At 35.0% G+C, this 24,230-nt stretch overlaps 1 protein-coding gene across 3 annotated transcripts; it reads left to right on the top strand.

The window, feature by feature from the left end:
• Positions 1-6,655: 6,655 nt before the first annotated feature.
• Positions 6,656-21,113, top strand: LOC148196910 (signal recognition particle 9 kDa protein-like). 3 transcript variants are annotated; one of them, XM_088092500.1, is made up of 5 exons: positions 12,841-12,997; positions 14,897-15,033; positions 15,289-15,357; positions 20,490-20,583; positions 20,808-21,113. In XM_088092500.1, exons 2-5 carry the CDS (start codon positions 14,962-14,964, stop codon positions 20,882-20,884), a joined length of 312 nt encoding a protein of 103 aa, XP_087948626.1. In that variant the 5' UTR covers positions 12,841-12,997; positions 14,897-14,961; the 3' UTR covers positions 20,885-21,113. The 3 variants fall into 3 exon arrangements, with proteins under 3 accessions (XP_087948627.1, XP_087948626.1, XP_087948625.1); XM_088092499.1 differs by lacking the exon at positions 12,841-12,997 and adding an exon at positions 13,198-13,353; XM_088092501.1 differs by lacking the exons at positions 12,841-12,997; positions 14,897-15,033 and adding an exon at positions 6,656-6,745.
• The last annotated feature ends 3,117 nt before the right edge of the window (positions 21,114-24,230 follow it).

Genomic DNA, 24,230 nt, shown 5'->3' with positions numbered 1-24,230 from the left:
TTGCCCAGCTTGTCCAGATTGTCCTTGACCTTGACCCATGCTTGGGTGAGGTTTCCACCCTTGGTTGGAATTACCTTGGTGGTATGGAAATTGATTGTTCATGAAATTTACATCTTCTAGGGCCTCCACTAGAAAAGCACATTGACCATTAATATGGTCACCACCACATAGTTCACACATCTGTTGTTGAACTTGACCAACAGTTTTTAATTCCTTCGGCAATTGAGCAAGTGTCTTTGTTAGATTCTCCAACTGTTGAGTTATAATCTTATTCTGAGCAAGCAAGGCATCATTTGACTACAATTGTAGAACCCCTTTCTGTTGAATAGGAGCTCCTCTTTCACTATGCATTTCATTGTCATTAGCAGCCATGTTCTTTATCAATTATGTTGCTTCCTCTGGAGTCTTACATTTAATATTACCGCCAGCTGAGGCATCTAACATCAACTTGGTTTGTGAACCAAGACCTCCAAGGAAAAGTAGAAACTACTGCTGCTTCTTCAAAATCGTGCATGGGAGTCTTTCTCAATAAGCTTTTGTACATGTCCCATGCTTGACCTAATGTCTCCTCCATGCCTTGTCTGAAAAGAAGAGATCTCTTGCTTCCCTTTGTTGACTTTAGAGCTTTGTTGTTGCCATTGTTGTTGTGGTTGATTCTCAAATTGTCCGACAGCTTGCGAAAATTGGCTTTGATCCATGCTTGAGTAAGGTTCCCACCAGTGGTTGAGATTACTTTGGTAGAATTGAGTGCCCATATAGTTAAATTCTTGTTCGAATTGCATCCTGCAAGCATTAGGCACAAAATCCTAGAAACAATTGTTAGCACAAAAAGATAAAAAAGAGAAGAAATAATTAAAGGATATACTTGAAAAGATAAGAAGATAGAAAATAAAAACAGAAAATAAAAACAAAAAAACTGAAAAAAACAGAAAATAAAAACAGAAAAACCAATATTCACAACGAGTCAAAATTAATTAAAAATCACACAAATATACTAGTTAAACCAGAGTCCCCAACAACGGCGCCAAAAACTTGTTTACCTCTCGGCAAGTGTAACCAAATTGTAGCAAGTAATAATCCTGGTAAGACCAAGTATCGTTTTTCAAAAGACTCAAGGCCTAGATACTTATGTTATTAATTAATTAATTAAGACTTGAAAACAAAGTGTTATAAGTTTTAAATGCAAAAGACTGAAAAGTAAATATGTATGCATATGATGATCAATGGCAAGAAGAAACAAAAGCGTGAATTGAATTATATGGATGAACATGTTGTTGGGGTTTATCAAGTTCATCTTTTCCACTCTCTTGTATTTAGGAATTCATCATTCTTTTCATTAATGTTAATGTCACTTTCTAAATTACTTTAAACCCGATCTCTCGGCGAAGAAAGCCTAATCATAACCACTAGTTTACAATCTCTTGTCTCCCTAGCAATTAATCATGCATTATAGTGAACAGAACCTTAAAGGCAACCAACTATCATACTCCTATCTCTAGGTTGGTAATATACTGTTGGGAGAGATTCTCCAGATCTAGACTTCCCCGTACGTCTCTGTATCGACAAAACCAATAATCATGATATCGAATGAGTTAAATTATGCATGCTTTGAGCAAAGAGGAAAAATCCTAACAATTAATGAAAGAAAGCATGTATCATATAAATGATCTTGAAGAACAAATTCCATACAAGAGAGTTTCTAAATATTTACATTGATTCCCCCAACAACAAAATAAGTTTAGTTCACCATATTCATGGTGAAACTAGATGGACAATGGAATGAAAGAATGGAAGAGATAGAAAAACCCGAGAAAGAGATAGAAAAACCCGAGAAAGAGAAGAGGAGAGCCGTCACCATCTCCAATTCTACCCCCAAGGGGTGAAAAATGTGTTTCTGCTTCGTTTCCAGCCAAAGATACAAACCCTAGAACATCCTAAAGCTTATATAATAATCTAAAAAATACAGAAAAGTAGGCCCAAGCCCAGAAAAGTACCCCTCAGTGGTAGTAACGCGTGACACTTCTTCCCCTCAGGGACTTTTCTCCCCTCAGCAGTGTCAACGATTCTTGCGAGTGTTGCTCAGCGGTAATTGGCACTTAGCGGTACTTATGTTTTCTCCTCTTTTGCACTTTTGTTGTCCTTTTCTGATTCCATCTCTATCCCTTTTCACTTCTTTCATCAATTTCATCTAAAAACCTACAAAAACAAGGGAATCAAGCATAAAACCTGTCTACTCTATTATTTCCACTAATTCAACAAAATCATGACTTCAAGCTAATTTCTAAGTCATAAAGGTTGTAATTGAAGTCAATTTTAAATATAAAAATAACAGTTTTTCAACTGTTATCATGTATGCACGACATATGTTTTTGGAAAGGGAAAACCACACGCACTTTAGTTGAACTTTAAATATGTGGCAAAACAACAACTTTAAGTCGATTACATTATGGGGTGAATCAATTAAAACTCGTGTGTTTGCATAAAATCTTTTCAAGTGTGCTGTGAGATTTTTCAAGAAGAAATTTTTTCAAAACTATGCTAAGTATTGTTGCTTAATCGATTGTATGTGATTTGTATTCGACTAAGTTGGTTAATGTTTTGAAAAACTGTTAAATGCTTGTCACAACTAACATAACAATCATATTTTTAATTGTGTTGACCAAGCATTAAATGATAGTCGATTGAATTAATTGTACATTCTATTAATTGTTGTGATTGCTGCTAAATTGTTATAACTAAATGATGTATTTGATTACATTAGTAGCAAAGTCGATTAAAACGCGTCTGATATGTGTTTAACTATAAATTGATGCTGATTTGAATTCTGTAAGAACTTTTGTGATTCTAACACTTTCATATTTTTACAGAAAGCTGTGTGATCTTACAAAGAAGGGAAAAACTCCAAGAATCAAGATTGACCGTGGTGATCAAGAATTATGAGATTTGTTGAGGAGCAGGATTTGTTGTGTTTCAAATGTTTGATCAATCTACACATTTGGGTGTTTACTGCGTGATCAGGATTTGCAATCTTTTGAAGATTGGCTTGGTTTCCCTGTTGTGATTACAAGAAGAAGAACAATGGTGTTCTTGACTTTGAGGGTGCCTCAAAGGGTTAGACAACATAAGAGAGTGTTATTGTTGTTGGTCTTGTTGTTTACTGCCTATATCATATTAGAATGTTAGAGAGGTGTTTTATATTTTTTACGTGAAGTCGCTATAAAAACCTTGTTGTAAAAACCTTGATCTTTATAGTGCATTTGCTTCCTGTGGTTGGAAGGATACTAGATGTAGGCTTGGTCGAACCAGTATAAAAACACAGCGTTTGAATTTTCTGATCCCTACTCTCTTTTATTCATTCGATTAAGTTCTTTGTATATTCGATTAAGTTTCCGCTACATTGTTAATCATTTACCTTGCGATTCAAGAAAAGTGTAAAGGCATCACATTTTGCAAAAAATATTTTAAAAGTTTTTGTTTTTACACTTCACCAGTTCACCCCCTCTTGGTGTGAGAAAATTGAGTCATTCTATTTTAATAATAGTGAATAGTTGCTGATCCTTAACGGGCAACAGGGAAGTCCACGATTTATTGGGGTGAGGCAGGGCACGAAAAAAATAGAGAAAGGAAGTTGGTGTAGACGTAAGGGCAAGGGCGATGCAAACAACGGTAAACGTCTAAATGTAAGCCTACACGTTTGGATGAAGCTGGGTGGGAGCTAAGTTCAGCACACGAAGAACGCCCATTTGAAATTTCGAAAAGGGGGGACGAACACCTAAGTCAAAGAACAAGGTGGAATACACGTAGAAAAAATTGGTATTGTAACCTTCCCACCTATGGCATGCCCGCTCGTTCCTTTTGTGGATAACTAGTTTGATACTCTCAACATCCTTCGCGTTGGCTAGTATACACACCCGACCAACAAGTTCCTCTAAGGATAAGCTAGTGCTAAAGGAGGATGTATAAAGTCCTACCTCATGGGGGGCCAATCATACCTAGGAACGGTTGGAGGAGGAGCAGTGGTAACTCCATCCCACTCTCCGATCGCGTCAATTTCTATTTCCACTTCTCCTTCCTCCTCAGTTTCATTGAAGGAGCCAACGACCTCGGCGGAAGTATTTCCAACAACTTCCCATGTCAATGGTTGATCTCCTCCTTCAACAGAGCCCAGGATGGAAGACCCTACGGACGAAAACAACTCCGTCGCATCATCAGCATATCCCCGACCTTCTTTACCGACAGACTCATCGAACGACCACGTGACAAACGACATAGTTACCTGACAGAGATAGGTAGAAGGATCAACAGAGGAGAGAAGAGGGAAGGCGTGACAATGACAAGAACCCCACATCATATTTATAGCCGAAAAAAGTGGTTTCGAAGTTTTAATCTCAATTGTTCATCACACTCAAATCTAACGGCTAGGGATGATCGACCCTTCACATTCAACGGGCACGAATCCCATGAGTGATCACTCGGTCGGTTGTAAAGGACAACTGACATAAGAGTAAATCTTGTTTGCAATTACTAACAGTTGCTCAGGGCTTAAGGGGCTTGTGTATTGTATGAAATATACCGGTTGACGTAATTGATGATGTGTACTTTATGGAATATATCGGTCAACGTAACCGATGATAGCCGATAAGTCCAGGTAGCTGTTTTAGGGTATCAAAGAGTAATTAATAGTATAACTGCAATTAGTAGGTATCGTAACATGTATTAATAAGCAATTATTAGGTTTGATTGCGCTAAGCTTTATAAATATCTTATTACACTAGTGCAGAATTGGCTTTCAACGTCCCCCCATAGACGTCTGTCCGTAAAAGCCCCAACGTAAATAATTGACCGGTGGCATATTCGTAAATAAGTTAAACTCTAGACGTCTGTTGTGGGGAGGGGGGGTGGGGGGGGGGGACGGACGTCTATAATCTTATAGACTTCATTCGGAGGGGGACGAACGTTTACGAGGCTGAACAAATTAAGGCTTCAACTCCCCATGTCAGCCCCTTAAACGTCCGTCCTGGGGGCCCGAACATTTTAGGGGCTGACATGGGGAGTTGAAGCGTTAATTTGTTCAGCCTTGTAAACGTCCGTCCCCCTCCGACTGACGTCTATAATATTATAGACGTCCGACCCCCCAAGACGGACGTTTAGGGTGCTGACATGGTGGTTGGAGAATTAATTGGCTTCAGCCCCTTAAAATAAAATGGGTGATTTGATTTTTATTTTTTTATTTCTAAATTCTTATTTTTTTATTGTATTTTAATACATAAAAAACGAGTCATAGTAAGAAGAAGAACAAAATTGAAAAAACATTGACATTTGATATAAGAAATTTAATTCAAACTTACTCAAAAAAACTGTTTATAAATATTGTTACGTTTTTAGAATGAATTGAAATAAAAATAAAAATTTAAATTGCTTATTTATAAAAATGATAATCTTTAAGGATCTTGGACTAAAATTAAAGTTACAGGTATACATTTACAAATGAAATAAGCTTTCGTTCAACATTAATTAATTAAAATTTAAAGGCCTTATTTGTAAAAAAAGAAAAAGGTAAACTTTTGGGGATACCTGTGTATTTTATTTTTCCTATTTGCAGAAGTTAAAACGCCTCTCTAAAACATGACGAAAAAAAAAACTGGGTTTTTCCTTTAAGCAGATCTAAGTCTAACCCAATTTTACTGTTTAAAAGGCTTGATTGCAGTGCCTACGAGCTTTCGGCTTTGGCACTATTGAGGCTCTTTCGGATTGAATAGAAAACGCGCGAAGTGCTCCCATCGAAGGGTTTTCACTGCCTCATTTTGTTTCTCGTAGTTCGCGGTAAGCACTGAATCGATTTTCATTTTTCTTCTATGGATCAAAATTGACTCAAATTGATAACGTGTTTTACTTTTCATGGATCATTTGATTTCGATTGATTCTTAAATGTTTATTGTCACGTCGTTGTTGAATGACGAGAGTGATGTTAGAAGGATTTTTCCATTTTTGTTTTGGTTGTCATGTACTGAGGATTTCATGACATGCTGTAATTGATAGTTGTAGGTCCCCACTTATGTGGGTATTTACTCTATGCAATTAAGTGAGTTTTCTTTTTTTTAGCTAGTCACTTGTGAGTGTGTGTGTTCAAAGTGTAGGCTTAAATGGCATGCAATGTGGCATTGGTGGGTTTTGGATCCTTGAAGGAACCTGGTACTTCTTGAATTGCTTCTCTTGTTCAGTTACCCTCTTTTAATAGGGGACCTTGCATTGTTCTTTGCATAATTTACTAAGAAAGTAGGGTTGTAGACAAATCGAGGATTGATAAGAATGAGATATTCCTTCAATATAAATCTAATTTGTTTTTCGTGACAATTTTTTTATTTTATTATAAATGTGAGTTTCTTTTTGCCAGAGAATGTGGATTGGTTCATTCCGTTGATAATATTCGTGTTAAATTTCGGGAGGTGTGAGAGTATGCAGTTGAATTTGTTGTTTTTGTAGTTTTGTTGATATAATTAAATTTAATTGCTGACTATAGATCCTAATTTTTCATCATATGTACACTTTGTTATCAATTTAGTGACACTGGTTTTTTATATTTTCATTTTTTTCTCATTAACATGCAAGTGAACTTAGTTGACCAGACCTTGACAATTGGCAGAAAACTGTTTCGAAGTCTCTGTCTGGTGCGATGGTTTACATAACTGAGTGGGACAAATTTGTGGAGCAATCCATTCAGTTGTTCCGTGCTAATCCTGATTCTGTAATTCTATACCTTCAACGTTTTCTCGTTTCTTAAAGTAACAGAAGCGTGACAAACTTCATTCAGACTTTTGTTTTATTTTACTGTTATAAAAGCCTTTAATGGGTATATTTGTTCTGTTTTCATATTCAGTTGTGCAATACTCAATTGATTTTTTATAATTTAGTTTCTTGATTGTCCAAGTTATCCAACTTGTCCTTCTTGTTCTATTAAAACGTACTGAAAATGAAATTTCTTCAATTGTATTTGGAGCAGACACGGTATGTCATGAAGTACAGGCACTGTGATGGCAAATTGGTACTTAAGGTCACTGATAACCTGTAGGTATAAGTTTGATTTTCTAGAACAAAACAAATATATATTCAATGTATTTTAATTTTTAAATGCTAGTGTTTTGTGCATGTTTGAGATTGTAAATGTGGATTGACATGAAATAATAATCTGATTCTTCTATACAAAATGTGTTAATGGGTTTAGAGTGTTCAGCCAAGTTTATTTGCTGAGAGATACAATTAACTTGTTTCCTTAATCCAAAATTACATAACAGTTTATTAGTTAACTAGAGAGTTTGGCAATCTTGCAGTTCATGGTTATCTATTTTTTCTGCCAACTTGATGAATGACATGACCCAATTATTTTTTTCCTCCCTAATGAGGTTTGTGCCATGCTGAATTGCTTCCATGGGTGAATTACTTTGGATTGTTACTCCAAGGTCATATCACCCATTTTGATCAAAATACCCTACTTCCCCTAATTGTTGCACGACCCTTTCCTAATACTTTATCCCTCTCTCTGCCTTTGTTTATTCCTCTCTTCCCTTGTAATTCTCCCTCTCTACTTTAACCTACTGGATCCTCTCTTTCCTCTTGTTTCGTGTTCTGTTCTCCTTCTAAATTTATTGTAAATGTTAAAAAATGGAGGTGCTTGTAGAATAAATTACACTAATCAGTTGTAAGGTTATGTGAAATTAAACAAGCACCTTCTGCTTATTAACATCTTCCTTATAGGGGTAGACGGTGTAATCCTTTCAAACAATTAGGGTGGTTAGTGTAATGCATAAAGAATGTTAGTATAATGTTTTTTAAACAATTAAGGGAGGTGTGCAGGGATGGAAAAATTCAGGAATGTTTTTTTTATTTTTAAGACGTGGTTAGTGTAATTTACTCTACTATTTATTTTCTTGTTGATGTGATTTGAAAGTTGAGGTTTGTAATCTAGTGACTATTTACTTTCTGACTATATTAGAATCTCACTTTATAACTTGTTTGGTTTAGATAGAGGATTAATGGACTACTCTTCTTCTAGGGCTATAAACACCTCATTACGGTTTGCTTAAAGACTAAATTTGTTTTTTTGTTTTTTTTTTTCGCGACCATCAATGTCATGAACATTGCCTGATTGTGTTTCCAAATAGTTTGGAATGAAATATGAGTTTAAGGTTGATTAATGGCCTAATTGGACATTAAGTTAATGTTTTGTTGAATGTTCCGTTCTCCTTTAGCATTATATAATTTAGATAATTTTAGAGTAATGTTAGCAATACACCAAGAAAGTCAACTTGGGATTCTATTCAGACTTGGAAAGGGGATACAAAATCATAAACCATGGAACCACAACATGATGCATAAGGTTCTACAAGATATATAAAATTCGTACAAATGCATATAATATAATAGAGAAAAACCCATGTAACATTTAATTAAGGTTAAATTTATAATCAAAGATAAGCATATGAAAGTCAGTGGCTAAACCCCACACAAAGCTCATTTCTCAAGTCATAAATAACAAAGCAGCATAAAAATGACTGTAGTAGTGCCAAGTGACTATTCCAAGAGCAAAACACAACATTTGAACTCTTAGACTAGACCTCTAAAATAGAAATCCAAATTGAAATCATAATTGCTCTAGAGATTCATATTTCTTCCATAGTAGAGAATCAATGGACCAAGCAAGCCGAGCAGCAGAAGTAGAGAAACCAAACAGAGAGTCTGCAACCTCAAGCACACAATAAAGAGCTCTGGTTGCAGTGATTCATGCAATGCATTTTGGGGGCCTGGTAAGAGATGACACATGTTGCAATAGAGTTTGAAAAGGATGTAGTGATGTCAGGTCATTGAAGGTGTTTTTCTTTGTTGATAGTGGGTTTTATGGGCATAGGTTTCAAGAGCCCAAAATGAAAAAGAAACTTAACGCGGTTCCAAAAGTTGGCTCTCAAACAAGATCCACACAAACTTAAAAGCTCTGAAATTCCACGGTTTTTACAATTCTACCTGTTTTGCTCAACATCTATTTTAAGCATGGTCAAACTCGTTAAGGCATGATAGAGTTATAGAATCATATGTGATTCTGTATACCATCCAATGCATTAACAAATTATTTTCATTACACTCTACAATTGGGTAAAAATAATGGGATCTCAATTCTCAATGACGAGTCTCATTAATTTTATAATGATACAAACTCATTTATAGGTGTACATCTAGTTGCTTAAGCTTTTAGGAGAATTGGTTCTTATGCCTTTTAAGCCTGGTGGTCTGAAGTTAGTCCCTTTCATGCACCCTTTTATATCTATGTCGACTTGAGTTCAACATGTATAGGGCTTGTGCATTCTCTGCACTCGTCCAAATGGTGGCATGTTGGAGATATCTAACCATTAAAAACCTTCAAGTAATTGAGACCACCAACCCAATTATAGCTTGGATATTGATGAAATTGTGAGGAGATTCATTAGAGTGGAAAGAACATTGTTTTATGGAGTTCAACATGTTCTTTGATGGGGCCTAAATGAAAGTGGTATCAAGGAATCCTTGAACCTACTAGATTATATTAAACTGAAGCATTAAGAGGAATAGGGAAAGACCATTTAAAATAAAATTCTATTATTGCCAATAAAAGCACTTTTGTAAGATAGCAATCACTTGACAATTAATCTGTAAAATAATTCTAGAGGGCTTGATAGATCTCTCTCTTAATCTTCTATTTATAAGAATAAATTGATACAAGAGTACATGATAAATAGAGCAACCCTAGACACAATATAATCATGATAAATAGGGTAACCCTTGACACAATATAATGATGATAAATAGGGTAAATATCCTAACACAATCCAAATCTTAAACAAATTCTTACCCTCAGATGAAAATAATCCTAGATATCTAGACTACATACCATATAAATGACTTCTCATGAGCAACAAATCCAGGAAGTTGCTTGATGGACAAATTTATGATCACCAAAATATGATGTCACAAACTTGTTTAACAATCGGCAAGTATGACCGAATCGTTTCAAGTAATAAACTCGGTAAGACCAAGTATCGTTCTCCCAAAGGACTCACGGCCTAGTTTAGTTGTGTGGTTTGTTGATTAGCTAAGACTTAAGAAAATAAACATGTATGCATGAGGTTTTGATCAATGGCAAAAGCAAAAGACAAGCACTTTCAATGAGATATATATATGAATATGTTGTTGGGGGTCAATTTCATCTTATCTACTCTCATATATTTTAGGAATTCAACATTCAAATCATCATTGTTAATGCCACTCTCTAAAGTACCTTTCAAGAAGGCTTCTCCCTAATTACGAGTTCATACAATTCCTAGCATTCCTAATAATTAGTTCATCAAGTGCAGGAGCTTAACGACAACCAATATACTATTGGGAGAAATTCCCCGAATCTAGACTTCCCCGTACGTTCCCGTATCGACAAAATCAATAATCATGCATTGAATGAGTTAAACAAAGCAAGCATTAAGCAAAGAGGAAAAACCCTAACTAATGATGAAAGAAAGCATAAATCTTAGATTAAGATGCAAGCACAAATTCCATATATGAGAGCTTCAAAAGATTACATTGATTCCCCAACAAACATACAATGTTTTCACCATATTCATGGTGAACCTAGATGAACAATAATGAAAGAATGAAAGATAAAACCCTAGAAAGGTGAAGAGGTAGCCTGAGCATCCAAGATCCTCCTTCAAAGGGGTGGAAGAGAGAGTGTTTGCTTCGTCTTTGCCAAAGATACAAACCCTAGGACGTCCTAAAGCTTATATACTATTCTAAAATTACAGAAAATTCAGGCCCAAGCCCATAAGTGTGCCGCTCAGCGGTGAGTGCGCGTCTCGTTTCTTCCCCTCAGCGGCCATTTTGCCCCTCAGCGGACCTCCCGTGACTTCCTGAGTGCCGCTCAGCGGTAAACTGCCGCTTGATCGGTACTTTCGACTTCTCCTTTTGCACTTTTTAATGTCTTTTCTGATTCCATCTCTCTCCTTCTTCACTTCTTTCACTAAATTCACCTTAAAACCTGCACAAAAACACTGAAATCAAGCATAAACCTATCCAGCTCTCTTATTTATGAAAATATGGATAAAAGCATGATTTCAAGCTAGTTTCTAAGTGTAAAGGTTGCTTTTAGTATCAATTTTAAGCATGAAAATAACAGTTTTTCAACTGTTATCATTGCTCCATTTAGACATAATAAAGATCACAGACTAATAAGCATATGAAAGTCAGTGGCTAAACCCCACACAAAGCTCATTTCACAAGTCATAAATAACAAAGCAGCATAAAAATGACTGTAGTAGTGCCAAGTGACTATTCCAAGAGCAAAACACAACATTTGAACTCTTAGACTAGACCTCTAAAATAGATATCCAAATTGAAATCATAATTGCTCTAGAGATCCTTATTTCTTCCATAGTAGAGAATCAATGGACCAAGCAAGCCGAGCAGCAGAAGTAGAGTAACCAAACAGAGAGTCTGCAACCTCAAGCACACAATAAAGAGCTCTGGTTGCAGTGGTTCATGCAATGCATTTTGGGGGCCTGGTAAGAGATGACACATGTTGCAATAGAGTTTGAAAAGGATGTAGTGATGTCAGGTCATTGAAGGTGTTTTTCTCTATTGATAGTGGGTTTTATGGGCATAGGTTTACAAGAGCCCAAAATGAAAAAGAAACTTAACGCGGTTCCAAAAGTTGGCTCTCAAACAAGATCCACACAAACTTAAAAGCTCTCAAATTCCACGTTTTTTACAATTCTACCTATTTTGCTCAACATCTATTTTAACCATGGTCAAACTCGTTAAGGCATGATAGAGTTATAGAATCATATGTAGAAGTTAAAACGCCTTTCTACAACATAACGAAACAGAAATTGGGTTTTTCATTTAAGCATATCTAAGTCTAACCCAATTTTACTGTTTAAAAGGCTTGCTTGCAGTGCCTACGAGCTTTCGGCTTTGGCACTACGCAAAGTGCTCCATCGAAGGGTTTTCACTGCCTCATTTTGTTTCTCGTAGTTCGTAGGTAAGCACTGAATCGATTTTGATTGTTTTGCTATGGATCAAAATTGACTCGAATTAATAACGTGTTTTACTTTTCATGGATCATTTGATTTCGATTGATTCTTAAATTGTTATTGCCACGTCGTTGAATGAATGAGAGTCATGTTAGAAGGATTTCATGACATGCTGTTATTGATAGTGGTAGGTCCCCACTTTGTGAATATTTACTTTATGCAATTAAGTGGGTGATAACTCCTTAAATTTGCATTCTTTTGGGTGTTTAGGAGTCTATGTTAGTCTATTTTAGTCTTTACTTGTTTAGAATTAGGCTAGATTTAGGTTTTTCTTTAAATTCTTTAGTTTTGTATAATTTTAGTTAAAAATAGGTTTTTAGGTGTATTTTGTAGAATTTTTAAATAATTAGAAAATTAAAATTGTTTTTAGAAAATCTTTTGATAAAAATTCTTTTCTTTTATTTGATTTTCTTTTTTTTCTTTAATTTTGGATTAATACTCTTTGTGCAGTGATACTCCTGGACTCTTTGGGCTGTTTGAATTGAAGCTGATTAACATTTGGGCCACTGCTGCCACGCTTGAAGTTGGTGCTGATGCCACTTAACTGGGCCGTCTTAAGCTCGGCCGCGAGGAAGCTTTCTGCACCGCTGCTGGAATGCACTGAATTGGCGCTGCTGGCATAGACCGGGTTGATTGCACAAGCAGCAGCTGCCTTGGGGGTCTCTTCCCTTCGTTTTCATTTGAAGAAAGAACCCAAAGGCAAAGCTAAAGGTGAGAGAGGAAAGCTCCCAATGTTCAAGCCATTTAGCCAGTGCTTCAAACGTCACTGACCGGTGGAGAAGAAGAGCTGACCGGAGCTGCCACGTGGATAGGATCGACGGTCAGAGCAAAGCAAGGAAACAGATAAACGGTAGCCGTCCGATGATGAAGAGAAGAATAAAGCATCACAAGCAAGTTTCCTCTTTTCCTTTTTTTCATTTTCTCTTTTCTTTAGACCCGGGGTTTTCTTTATGTAAATAGACACGGGTGGTGGGTGACAGGCGCCATTCTTAGCTCTAGGGAGTGAATCGCGGAGGGTGACAGACTCCACGAACGAGTGTGTGAAGGGTGACAGACTTCACTCACGAGACTTGGAGATCACGAGAGTGAGAGCGAGAGACAATTCTTTAGTTTCATAGAGTAGAGAGTGGCGGGTGACAGACACTGCGTTATAGGTTTATCGCTTTCATGGTTTATCGCGCTTTTCTTCGATTCTAGATTTCACTGAGTTGCGAGGGTGACAGGCCGTGATTTTCGGTGATTTCTGGTATCATATACTTTTATCATGTACTTTTATCTTCAATGTTTAATGTTTAATGCAATTCTGATTCCTTTTATGGATTCTTTTGATTGGTTGATAATAGTTTAGGTTTTATTACTTGATTTCATTTGCTGTTCACGATAAGTTGTTTCTGGCAGTTTGTTTTCATTGAAAATTTATAGGTTTTTAGAATTAGATTGTATGTTTTAAGTGCATTTAGACTAGACTGTGCATTTGATATTGAATAAAAGCTTGCATCAGACTCACAATTGCTATGGTTTGGTACAAAGAGTATACAAGAGGGTATGATTTTACAGGATGTCTTCCTGAGTTGCAAGTGAATACTATTCTGCACTAATCTTTGCTTTTAGGTTTCTGATTCATGGTTTTAACCAATGAGTTTGTTTTGCTCCTTAGTTAGGTGTTACTTGTTAAATTGTTCTTCATTTTAGTTTGAGCATTCTATCTGCAACCTGTAGGTCTAGTTACTTGTTTTCTATTTTTTTTTAAATTGGAACTCTTTCTCATAGATTAGAAATTCTTTTCCATGTTAATTTCATTTTTTTATGTTACTGTGGATTGGAAATTAAAATAGTTTTAGTTTAGATTTTTCTGTATTTTCAATTTCAGATTTTATTCTTTGATCATGATACACAGTCTTAAGTTTTGTTTCAGTTGTGTGTAAATAGTAATAGATCCAGTTTAATGAGTGACAGTTAAATAGCTTTTCATATAGGATGTTGTTCATTTAGAATAGTTTAGTTTTGACATTTTCTCTTTTGATTAATTTCATTTTTTTCTTTTAAACAGTTTACAGATTTTAAATTCTCTTTTCCTTTATAAATTTCATTCTTTCATTTTTATTTCCCCACCTTGCATTAGTTAATAGGTAGTAAATAAATAAAATACAAGAGTTAACTTTAATTGTACTGAGTCCTTGGATTGATACCTAGGTTGACCCCTACATTAGTGGAAAAACTTAGTTTGTTCTGATTTTAGGTGACAAAAATCAGTTTAACAGTGGGTTTTGTATTTTTAGCTAGTCACTTGTGAGTGTGTGTGTGTTTTCAAAGTGTAGGCTTAAATGGCATGCAATGTGGCATTGGTGGGTTTTGGATCCCTGAAGGAACTTGGTACTTCTTGAATGGCTTCTCTTGTCATGTTCCTCTCTTTTAATAGGGTAACTTGCATTGTTCTTTGCATAATTTACTAAGAAAGTAGGGTTGTAGACAAATCGAGGATCGATAAGAATGAGATATCTTCAATATAAATCTAATTTGTTTTTTCTGACAAGATTTTTATTTCATTATAAACGTGAGTTTCTATTTTTACCAGAGAATGTGGATTGGTTCATCCAGTTGATAATATTTGTGTGAAATTTCGGGAGGTGTGAGACTATGCATTTGAATTTGTTGTTTTTTTAGTTTTGTTGACATAATGAAATTTAATTGCTGGCTATAGATCCTAATTTTTCATCAAATGTACACTTTGTTATCAATTTAGTGACACTGGTTTTTTATATTTTCATTTTTTTCTCATTGATATGCAGGTGAACTTAGTTGACCAGAGCTTGACAATTGGCAGAAAATTGTTTCGAAGTATCTGTCTGGTGCGATGGTTTACATAACTGAGCGGGACAAATTTGTGGAGCAATCCATTCAGTTGTTTCGTGCTGATCCTGACTCTGTAATTCTATACCTTCAACGTTTTCTCGTTTCTTAAAGTAACATAACCCTGACAAACTTCATTCAGACTTTTGTTTTATTTTACTGTTATAAAAGCCTTTAATTGGAATATTTGCTCTGTTTTCATATTCACTTGGGCAATACTCAATTGATTTTTTATAATTCAGTTTCTTGATTGTCCAAGTTATCCAACTTGTCCTTCTTGTTCTATTAAAACGTACTGAAAATGAAATTTCTTCAATTGTATTTGGAGCAGACACGGTATGTCATGAAGTACAGGCATTGTGATGGCAAGTTGGTACTTAGGGTCACTGATAACCGGCAGGTATCAGTTTGTTTTTCTAGAACAAAACAAATATATATTCAATGTATTTTAATTTTTAAATGCCAGTCTTTTGTGCATGTTTGAGATTGTAAATGTGGATTAACATGAAATCATAATTTGATTCTTCTATACAAAATGTGTTAATGGGTTTAAAGTGTTCAGCCAAGTTTATCTGCTGAGAGATAGAGTTAACTTGTTTCCTCCATCCAAAATTACATAACAGTTTATTAGTTAACTAGAGAGTTTGGCAATCTTGCAGTTCATGGTTGTCTATTTTTTCTGCCAACTTAATGAATGGCATGATCCAATTATTTTCTTTGCTCCCTAATGAGTTGTGTGCCATGCTGAATTGGTTCCATGGGTGAATTACTTTGGATTGTTACACCAAGGTCGTATCACCCATTTTGATCAAAATACCCTAATTGCTGCACGACCCTTTCCTAATACATGATCCCTCTCTCTACCTTTGTTTGTTCCTCTTTTCCCTTGTAATTCTCCCTCTCTACTCTAACCTAGTGGATCCTCTCTTTCCTCTTGTTTTGTGTTCTGTTCTCCTTCTAAAGTTACTGTAAATGTTAAAAAGGTGGAGGTGCTTGTAGAATAAATTACACTAATATGTCGTAAGGTTATGTGAAATTACACAAGCACCTTCTGCTTATTAACATCTACCTTATAGGGGTAGACGGTGTAATTCTTTCAAACAATTAGGGTGGTTACTGTAATGCATAAAGAATGTTAGTATAATGTTTTTTAAACAATTAAGGGAGGTGTGCAGGGATGGAAAAATTCAGGAATGTTTTTTGTATTTTTAAGAGGTGGTTAGTGCAATTTACTCTACTATTTATTTTGTTGTTGATGTGATTTGAAAGTTGAGGTTTGTAATCTAGTGATTATTTACTATCTGATTATATTAGTATCTCACTTTATAAGGTATTTGGTTTGGATAGAGGATAAATGGACTACTCTTCTTCTAGGACTATAAACACCTCATTCTGTTTTGCTTAAAGTCTAAATTAGTTCTTTTGTTTTTTGGCGAGCATCAATGCCATGAACATTGCCTGATTGTGTTTCCAAATAATTTGGAATGAAATATGAGTTTAAGGCTGATCAATGGCCTAATTGGACATTAAGTTAATGTTTTGTTGAATGTTCCGTTCTCCTCTGGCATTATATAATTTAGATAATTTTAGAGAAATGTTAGCAATACACCAAGGAATTCAACTTGGGATTGTATTGAGACTTGGAAAGGGGATACAAAATCGTAAACCATGGAACCACAACATGATGCATAAGGTTCTATAAGATATATAAAATTCGTACAAATGCATGTAATATAAGAGAGAAAAACCCATGTAACATTTAATTAAGGTTAAATTTATAATCACATACTAATAAGCATATGAAAGTCAGTGGCTAAACCCCACACAAAGCTCATTTCACAAGTCATAAATAACAAAGCAGCATAAAAATGACTGTAGTAGTGCCAAGTAGCAAAACACAACATTTGAACTCTTAGACTAGACCTCTAAAATAGATCATCCAAATTGAAATCATAATTGCTCTAGAGATCCTTATTTCTTCCACAGTAGAGAATCAATGGACCAACCAAGCCGAGCAACAGAAGTAGAGAAACCAAACAGAGAGTCTGCAACCTCAAGCACACAATAAAGAGCTCTGGTTGCAGTGGTTCATGCAATGCATTTTGGGGGCCTGGTACGAGATGACACATGTTGCAATAGAGTTTGAAAAGGATGTGGTGATGTCAGGTCAATGAAGGTGTTTTTCTCTGTTGCTAGTGGGTTTTATGGGCTTAGGTTTACAAGAGCCCAAAATGAAAAAGAAACTTAACACGGTTCCAAAACTTGGCTCTCAAAAAGGATCCACACAAACTTAAAAGCTCTCAAATTCCACGTTTTTTACACAATAAAGGCATTTTTGACGTCAAGCTGAAATTGTCTAATGGTGAATGGCTGTAATGGAAAAGAGAAGTCAAATAGATGTCATTTTAGTAATAGGAGGGGAGGTGTCAATATAATCTTGGCCATAGATTTGTGTGTAGCTTTTGGCAACCAGTCCAATTTTATAGCGACCAATGGTTCCATCTTGTCTTGTTTTAAGAGTATACAACCATTATCACCAAACAATTGATTTTCTAGCTGGAAGAGGAACCAACACCTAAGTACCACTACTTTGAAATGCACACTTCTCCCTCAATCATTGGTTGTCTCCACTCTGGATGGGATAGAGTTTCACCGTGTGACTTAGGAAAATTAATAGAAGATAATGTGGATATACAAGCATAGTGTATGGTGGAAAGTTGATGATAACTAAGGTTTGTATGGTGCGGACGAGGGTTAATGATAGAATGTATACCTTCTGAACAAAAATAGGCCGATCATTTTTAGAGGAGACCGGATCTAGTGCAGGAAAGGTTGATGGGGAAGGATTAGGCATGTCCTCCACTATACCTATGAAGATCAGAAGAGAAAAGTCGATACCATTTTTGACAAGGATTATATCCCATGAAGACACATTTAAATAACCAAGGAAAAATTTATCTCAACCAAGTGTGATGTTTTGTACAATAAAGATTGTACAAAGGGCAACAAGGAAAAAAGGACACAGCGGGCTACCCAATTCTTAAGGAAAGATGATGACATCCAATTAATGAGATAGCATGTTCTAAGGATAACATGTCCCCAAAATTGGTGAAGATGACTATGAGAAGTACCCAAATAGTATGAATAAAATATATGTTTTTGTTTTTGGCTTCTCCTTTTTGTTGAGGATTATGATTACACGAAGTCTGGTGAATGATATTATTTGATAACTTATTGAAATTGGCTCGACAAATATTCACATGAGCATTGCCACCACGAAAAAAAGTTATGCATATATAATATTGTGTTTTTGATTTGATAAATATAAGTTTGAAACATAGAAAACACTTTCGATCATTCAATAATCATGTCTAGATATATCTAGAATAACCATAAAATCCAAGTACATGTAGAATAACCATCAATAAAGGTAACAATATTTAAAATAAAAAGGGGTAATAGTATGGGAAGGATGCCAAATATCAGAGTGAATTAAAGGAAAAAGAGACAACTTGTTTATTAAGACAGTCAAGAAAAGATCGAGGAACATGTTTACTTAATTATGATTCACATTTCAAAGAAGACAGACATTGCCTTTTGCAATTTTGTCAACCTGGGATGTCTTAATTTTTAATGAATCATCATTGATAGATCACCGAAGCACATAGCCGTGGTGATGGAGAGAGGTAGTAAAAGCCATGTGACTCAAATCTAGCATCAATTGTCTGGTTTGATATCCGATCCTTCAAGGTAACATTATTTTTAATAAAGTTCAGGATAATATCATGGGAATTGGTTAAATGGGTAATAGAAAGTAAATTAGGAGATCAATTACGGGTATAAAAACAACAAAGTCAACTGTAAGGTATGAGAAGGGTTATGTAGTACTTACGCTACAAGCTTGTGTTTGTGAACCATTAATTGCAGTTATAAAAGGAAAATTGACAACGGTAGTAAAGGAAGAGAAAAGAGAAGGATTACTAGATACATGATCAATTGCACTGGAGTCAATGACCCAAGGACCAAGGGAGGGAGATTGAGAGAGACCAGTGAATGAATTACGGTGTGTGCCACCAAAGCAGTGTTACTGGAGGATTGGCATGTTGCATACCATAAAGTGTTTAAACATTGGTGTAGATAAATCAACCAATAAGGTAGGAGCAACAGGTGACTTAACAATATATGGTTGGGCAATATTGTGTGATTGAGGGGTTTTCCCATTTAGCTTCAAATACCTATCAATTGTATGTCCAATGCGATGACATAACATGGTTTGCATTTTGGATGATGTTTGTGGATGAATTGGCACGATGCGAACACAACCCTATATTTGCTGGAAAGAGTGGTGGTTGTCAAAAACTCATTGGAAGCTGTGCCTAAATAGTGAAAGGGAACCTGTGAAAGGTTTGCAAAAAAATAAAAATCCTTCAAAGACAAATGGGTCTACCGGACACATTTCCGAAAAACAAGATCTTATGATAAACTTTAGAAAAGAAAGAAACATTGAGCTAAGACCGTGTTTATGAAGCAACGTGGGTGTTTCAATTATATCTATCTAGAAAAAGGAATGAATGCAATGAATAAATGAAATTTGATATCCTCTGAAAATAAATATGTGATATGGAAATAAATAAAAACATTCCTAATAATACATATATAATCTAGATTATGTTGATTATATAATATCAATTTTGTTGGAATAATAATTAAATCTGTGTATGCTAGTGTAATCACTAAGTCTAAAGTAGGGAGTAGTGTGTTGGGAAGTCTCTTCCAACTATACCTAGTTCTGTTCCTAGCAGTCAAGTACAGTCCTTTGATTTTTTCATCTCCCTAGTGTATCAGCTCTTTATTGTTATAAATAGAAGACCATAAGAGGGTCCTTTAAGCCCTCCAAAAGTGTTTTCTCTGTTTTTAATCTTAAGTAACTCCATACTTCTTTAACTACGGCAATACACGTGAAGTTACCCATTAATGTTTCAGTTGGGTTGCCCTTTTAATTCGGATGGTATATAACTCTGCCAATAAAATTATTCTATCAGATTCTCTAAAGAAGAATATAATATGCATAAAAGAAGCTTAAGATTAAAACAGAGAGGAAATATATTTTTGAGGGCTTGAAAGACCCCTCTAATCATCTTCTATTTATAATGATAGAAATCTGATATAATGGGAAGATGAAAGATCAAAAAAGTTTACTAGATACCTAGGGACATAACTAGGTACAACAGGAAGCAGCTCCCAACACACTACTCCCTTCTTAGACTTAATAATGACTCTAACATTATAATTATTCTGACAAAGAAAATAATATACTAATAAAATTCTCATGATTGTTGGTGGTGAAAATTTAATTTAGCCGCGTATGAGCTCTCATTTTAATTAGCAGAACAAAATCTGTTATTCAATGATTTGTAATAATTATATTCCTAGCAATTAGCATCATTTTCCATTGTTTTATGATTGACTGCCTCTTACATTATTAGCCTCGTAATCTTAATTTCTAATTGTCAATTGTTGTACTTTTTACAGTGTCTAAAGTACAAGACAGACCAAGCACAGGAGGCTAAGAAGATGGAAAAACTGAACAATATGTTCTTTGCTTTGATGGCCCGTGGTCCTGATGGTATGTCTTACTCTAAGCTGTTAATGTGATGATGCTTTAACTAAAAAGACTTCTGTGCAACATTCGTATTATCTATAAAACTGGTCAAAGACAGATTCTTTTGAGAATACGAAACCACTCAGTGCAATATTCCTTTATGGTTTACATTGATTGTGTTTTGGATATTCTTTCTTGTCTGGTGCTGAGATTTCTTTCTACATTCTCCATCACTTGTAATTCTGCAGTTGATCTATCAGAAGTCACTGGAAAAGAGCAAATGGATGCTCAACCAAGCAAGAAAGGAAGAGGAAGGAAGCAATAACTTGCTCTTTGCGAGACATGATGGTTTTGAGTCAGAGGACTTTCTAAGAATTTGAACAGTTATACTTTTCCCGATCTAATTATTACTCCTTCAGATTCTATGATGAAAGTGGTTGTATATTGAAGTTTTGAAGTCTGAATTTCTGATCTTTTGGAAGTCTTGAGTATTACAGAATTTAGTTATGCCACCAAGATTTACTGTGCATCGTTACCGTTATTGAATCCTTTTACATCTATCCAATGGTGCAGCCAAACCACTGTGTCAGCAGTTCATCATCAAACTAGAATTTCCTTACTAACTTAGCAATTACAAAATATTGTTGTGTGCTTCTGTCTAAATGAGATTGGTGGCCAAATTGTTGAAGCTACAACAGGCTAAGGCCAACTTGCAGGATTCATAGTTCATAGTCACTGGGAGTGAATATTGGATGCTATCCCCCAAGGAATATGGAATTTTAGATCCCATAGATTACACGTTATTGGTATGGTATGGGATTGACTGCTGCTTCCAACACCTTTTTTTTTTCCTGCACCGTTATAAAACTATAAATTCCATTTTACCCTTATTCAATCATTCTTTGACCACCACAAACCCATGACGGTTTTACTCAATCATTGTTCAAGACATCATTCTAACGTAACTTTGCAACGTAAACCTTTTATGCGTTACTTATTTTTCCGTATGAAATTAGTTCACCGCTTCTATGTTAGTGCATGGGCATGAATCTCGTTAAGGAGTGGTATTAAAATTAAGAAAATAATTGATAATATAAAATTACAATTACTCTTATAGGGCTAAAGCGTGTATATAAACCAAAAAATTTAAATACTTATCTGAATTAATAGTTACTTATCTAATTAAAAAAAAATTCAAGATTTTTTAATAAAATTTAAATGGTTCTAATACTTCTGTTGGTTTAGGACATGCAGATTCTTAATCTTATTCTTTAAAATTATAAACTGAAATTGTGAAAGATACCATTATAATACAATCAACAAATTCTGTTAAAGTAAAATAGTTTTACATAAACAATTTAAACGTCTTGTCAAATAAAATATCTTAAAAAGCAAATGGGTCATTTGATTGTTGTTTTCTTTATTTCTAAATTCTTATTTTTTTTATTGTATTTTAATACATAAAAAACAAGTCATAGTAAGAAGAAGAACAAAATTGAAAAAACATTGACATTTGATATAAGAAATTTAATTCAAACTTTTTCAAAAAAACTGTTTATAAATATTGTTACGTTTTTAGAATGAATTGAAATAAAAATAAAAATTTAAATTGCTTATTTATAAAAATGATAATGTTTAAGGATCTTGGACTAAAATTAAAGTTATAGGTATACATTTACAAATGTGATAAGGTTTCATTCAACATTAATTAACTAAAATTTAAAGTCCTTATTTGTAAAAAAAAAAAAAGGTCAACTTTTGGGGATACTTGTTTATTTTAGGCTTAATTACCTACTTAGTCCCCATGTTCAGAGGTAATTTGCTGTTTAGTACCCGGTTTTAAAAATGTAGGCATTTGATACCTATGTTTTGAAATTTGTATCAATTGAATCCTACCCACTTAACGCCGTTATAAATCTAACGTTTTTTCTGACTGTGTATGTGATTTGTGGACGAGCGGTTATGGACGAGCGTTCGCTTCGTTGGACGAGCGTCCTCTTCTGCCTGACTGGGCGTTCGCTTCGCTGGACGAGCGTCCTCTTCTGCCTGACTGGGCGTTCGCTTCGCTGGACGAGCGTCCTCTTCGCTGGACGAGCGTCCTCTTCGCTGGACGAGCGTCCTCGTCGCTCGTCCACAAACGCTCGTTCACAAATCACATACACAGTCAGAAAAACGTTAGATTTATAACGGCGTTAAGTGGGTAGGATTCAATTGATACAAATTTAAAAACATAGGTATCAAATGCCTACATTTTTAAAACCGGGTACTAAACAGCAAATTACCTCCGAACATGGGGACTAAGTAGGTAATTAAGCCTTTATTTTATTTTTCCTATTTGCAAAAGTTAAAACGCCTCTCTAAAACATGACGAAACAAAAATTGGGTTTTTCCTTTAAGCAGATCTAAGTCTAACCCAATTTTACTGTTTAAAAGGCTTGCTTGCAGTGCCTACGAGCTTTCGGCTTTGGCACTATTAAGGCTCTTTCGGATTGAATAGAAAACGCGCAAAGTTCTCCCATCAAAGGGTTTTCACTGCCTCATTTTGTTTCTCATAGTTCGCGGTAAGCACTGAATCGATTTTCATTTTTCTTCTATGGATCAAAATTGACTCAAATTGATAACGTCTTTTACTTTTCATGGATCATTTGATTTCGATTGATTCTTAAATGGTTATTGTCACGTCGTTGTTGAATGAATGAGAGTGATGTTAGAAGGATTTTTCTATTTTGGTTTTGGTTGTCATGTACTGAGGATTTCATGACATGCTGTAATTGATAGTTGTAGGTCCCCACTTATGTGGGTATTTACTCTATGCAATTAAGTGAGTTTTTTTTTTCTTTAGCTAGTCACTTGTGAGTGTGTGTTCAAAGTGTAGGCTTAAATGGCATGCAATGTGGCATTGGTGGGTTTTGGATCCCTGAAGGAACCTGGTACTTCTTGAATTGCTTCTCTTGTGCAGTTCCCCTCTTTTAATAGGGGAACTTGCATTGTTCTTTGCATAATTTACTAAGAAAGTAGGGTTGTAGACAAATCGAGGATTGATAAGAATGAGATATTCCTTAAATATAAATCTAATTTGTTTTTTCTGACAAGATTTTTATTTTATTATAAACGTGAGTTTCTTTTTGCCAGAGAATGTGGATTGGTTCATTCGGTTGATAATATTCGTGTGAAATTTCGGAAGGTGTGAGACTATGCATTTGAATTTGTTGTTTTTTTAGTTTTGTTGATATAATGAAATTTAATTGCTGACTATAGATCCTAATTTTTTATCATATGTACACTTTGTTATCAATTTAGTGACACTGGTTTTTTATATTTTCATTTCTTTCTCATTGATATGCAGGTGAACTTAGTTGACCAGAGCTTGACAATTGGCAGAAAATTGTTTCGAAGTCTCTGTCTGGTGCGATGGTTTACATAACTGAGTGGGACATGTAAGACCCTAGAACCTCAAGAATTTACCAAGTTGTAAAAAGTTCAAGTTATAATGTAAAATGGAATGCTGTCAGGTTTGACATGGTTTACTATTTTAATCATAACTTTTTGTAGAAAATATCAATTGAGTTGATTCTTGTTTTATTGGAAACTAGACTCAAATATCTTTAATTGGACATATACATATAAATTTTTGGACTACCGGGCTAGCTGCAGTAAAATTATTAAAACTC

This window comes from Vigna umbellata, chromosome 6 (assembly GCF_029865625.1).
Source record: "Vigna umbellata cultivar VRB3 chromosome 6, Vumbellata_1.0, whole genome shotgun sequence".
NCBI classification, from domain to species: Eukaryota; Viridiplantae; Streptophyta; class Magnoliopsida; order Fabales; family Fabaceae; genus Vigna; species Vigna umbellata.
Note: the sequence above shows the minus strand (reverse complement) of the source record. Positions and strands in the feature narration are given on the sequence as shown.

Coding starts and splice junctions, on each gene's coding strand:
- LOC148196910 (XM_088092501.1), top strand. CDS start 6,674: ATGGTTTACATAACTGAGTGGGACAAATTTGTGGAGCAATCCATTCAG. Junction 6,746..15,288: donor TCCGTGCTAATCCTGATTCT/GTAATTCTATAC, acceptor TATTTGGAGCAG/ACACGGTATGTCATGAAGTA. Junction 15,358..20,489: donor GGGTCACTGATAACCGGCAG/GTATCAGTTTGT, acceptor TACTTTTTACAG/TGTCTAAAGTACAAGACAGA.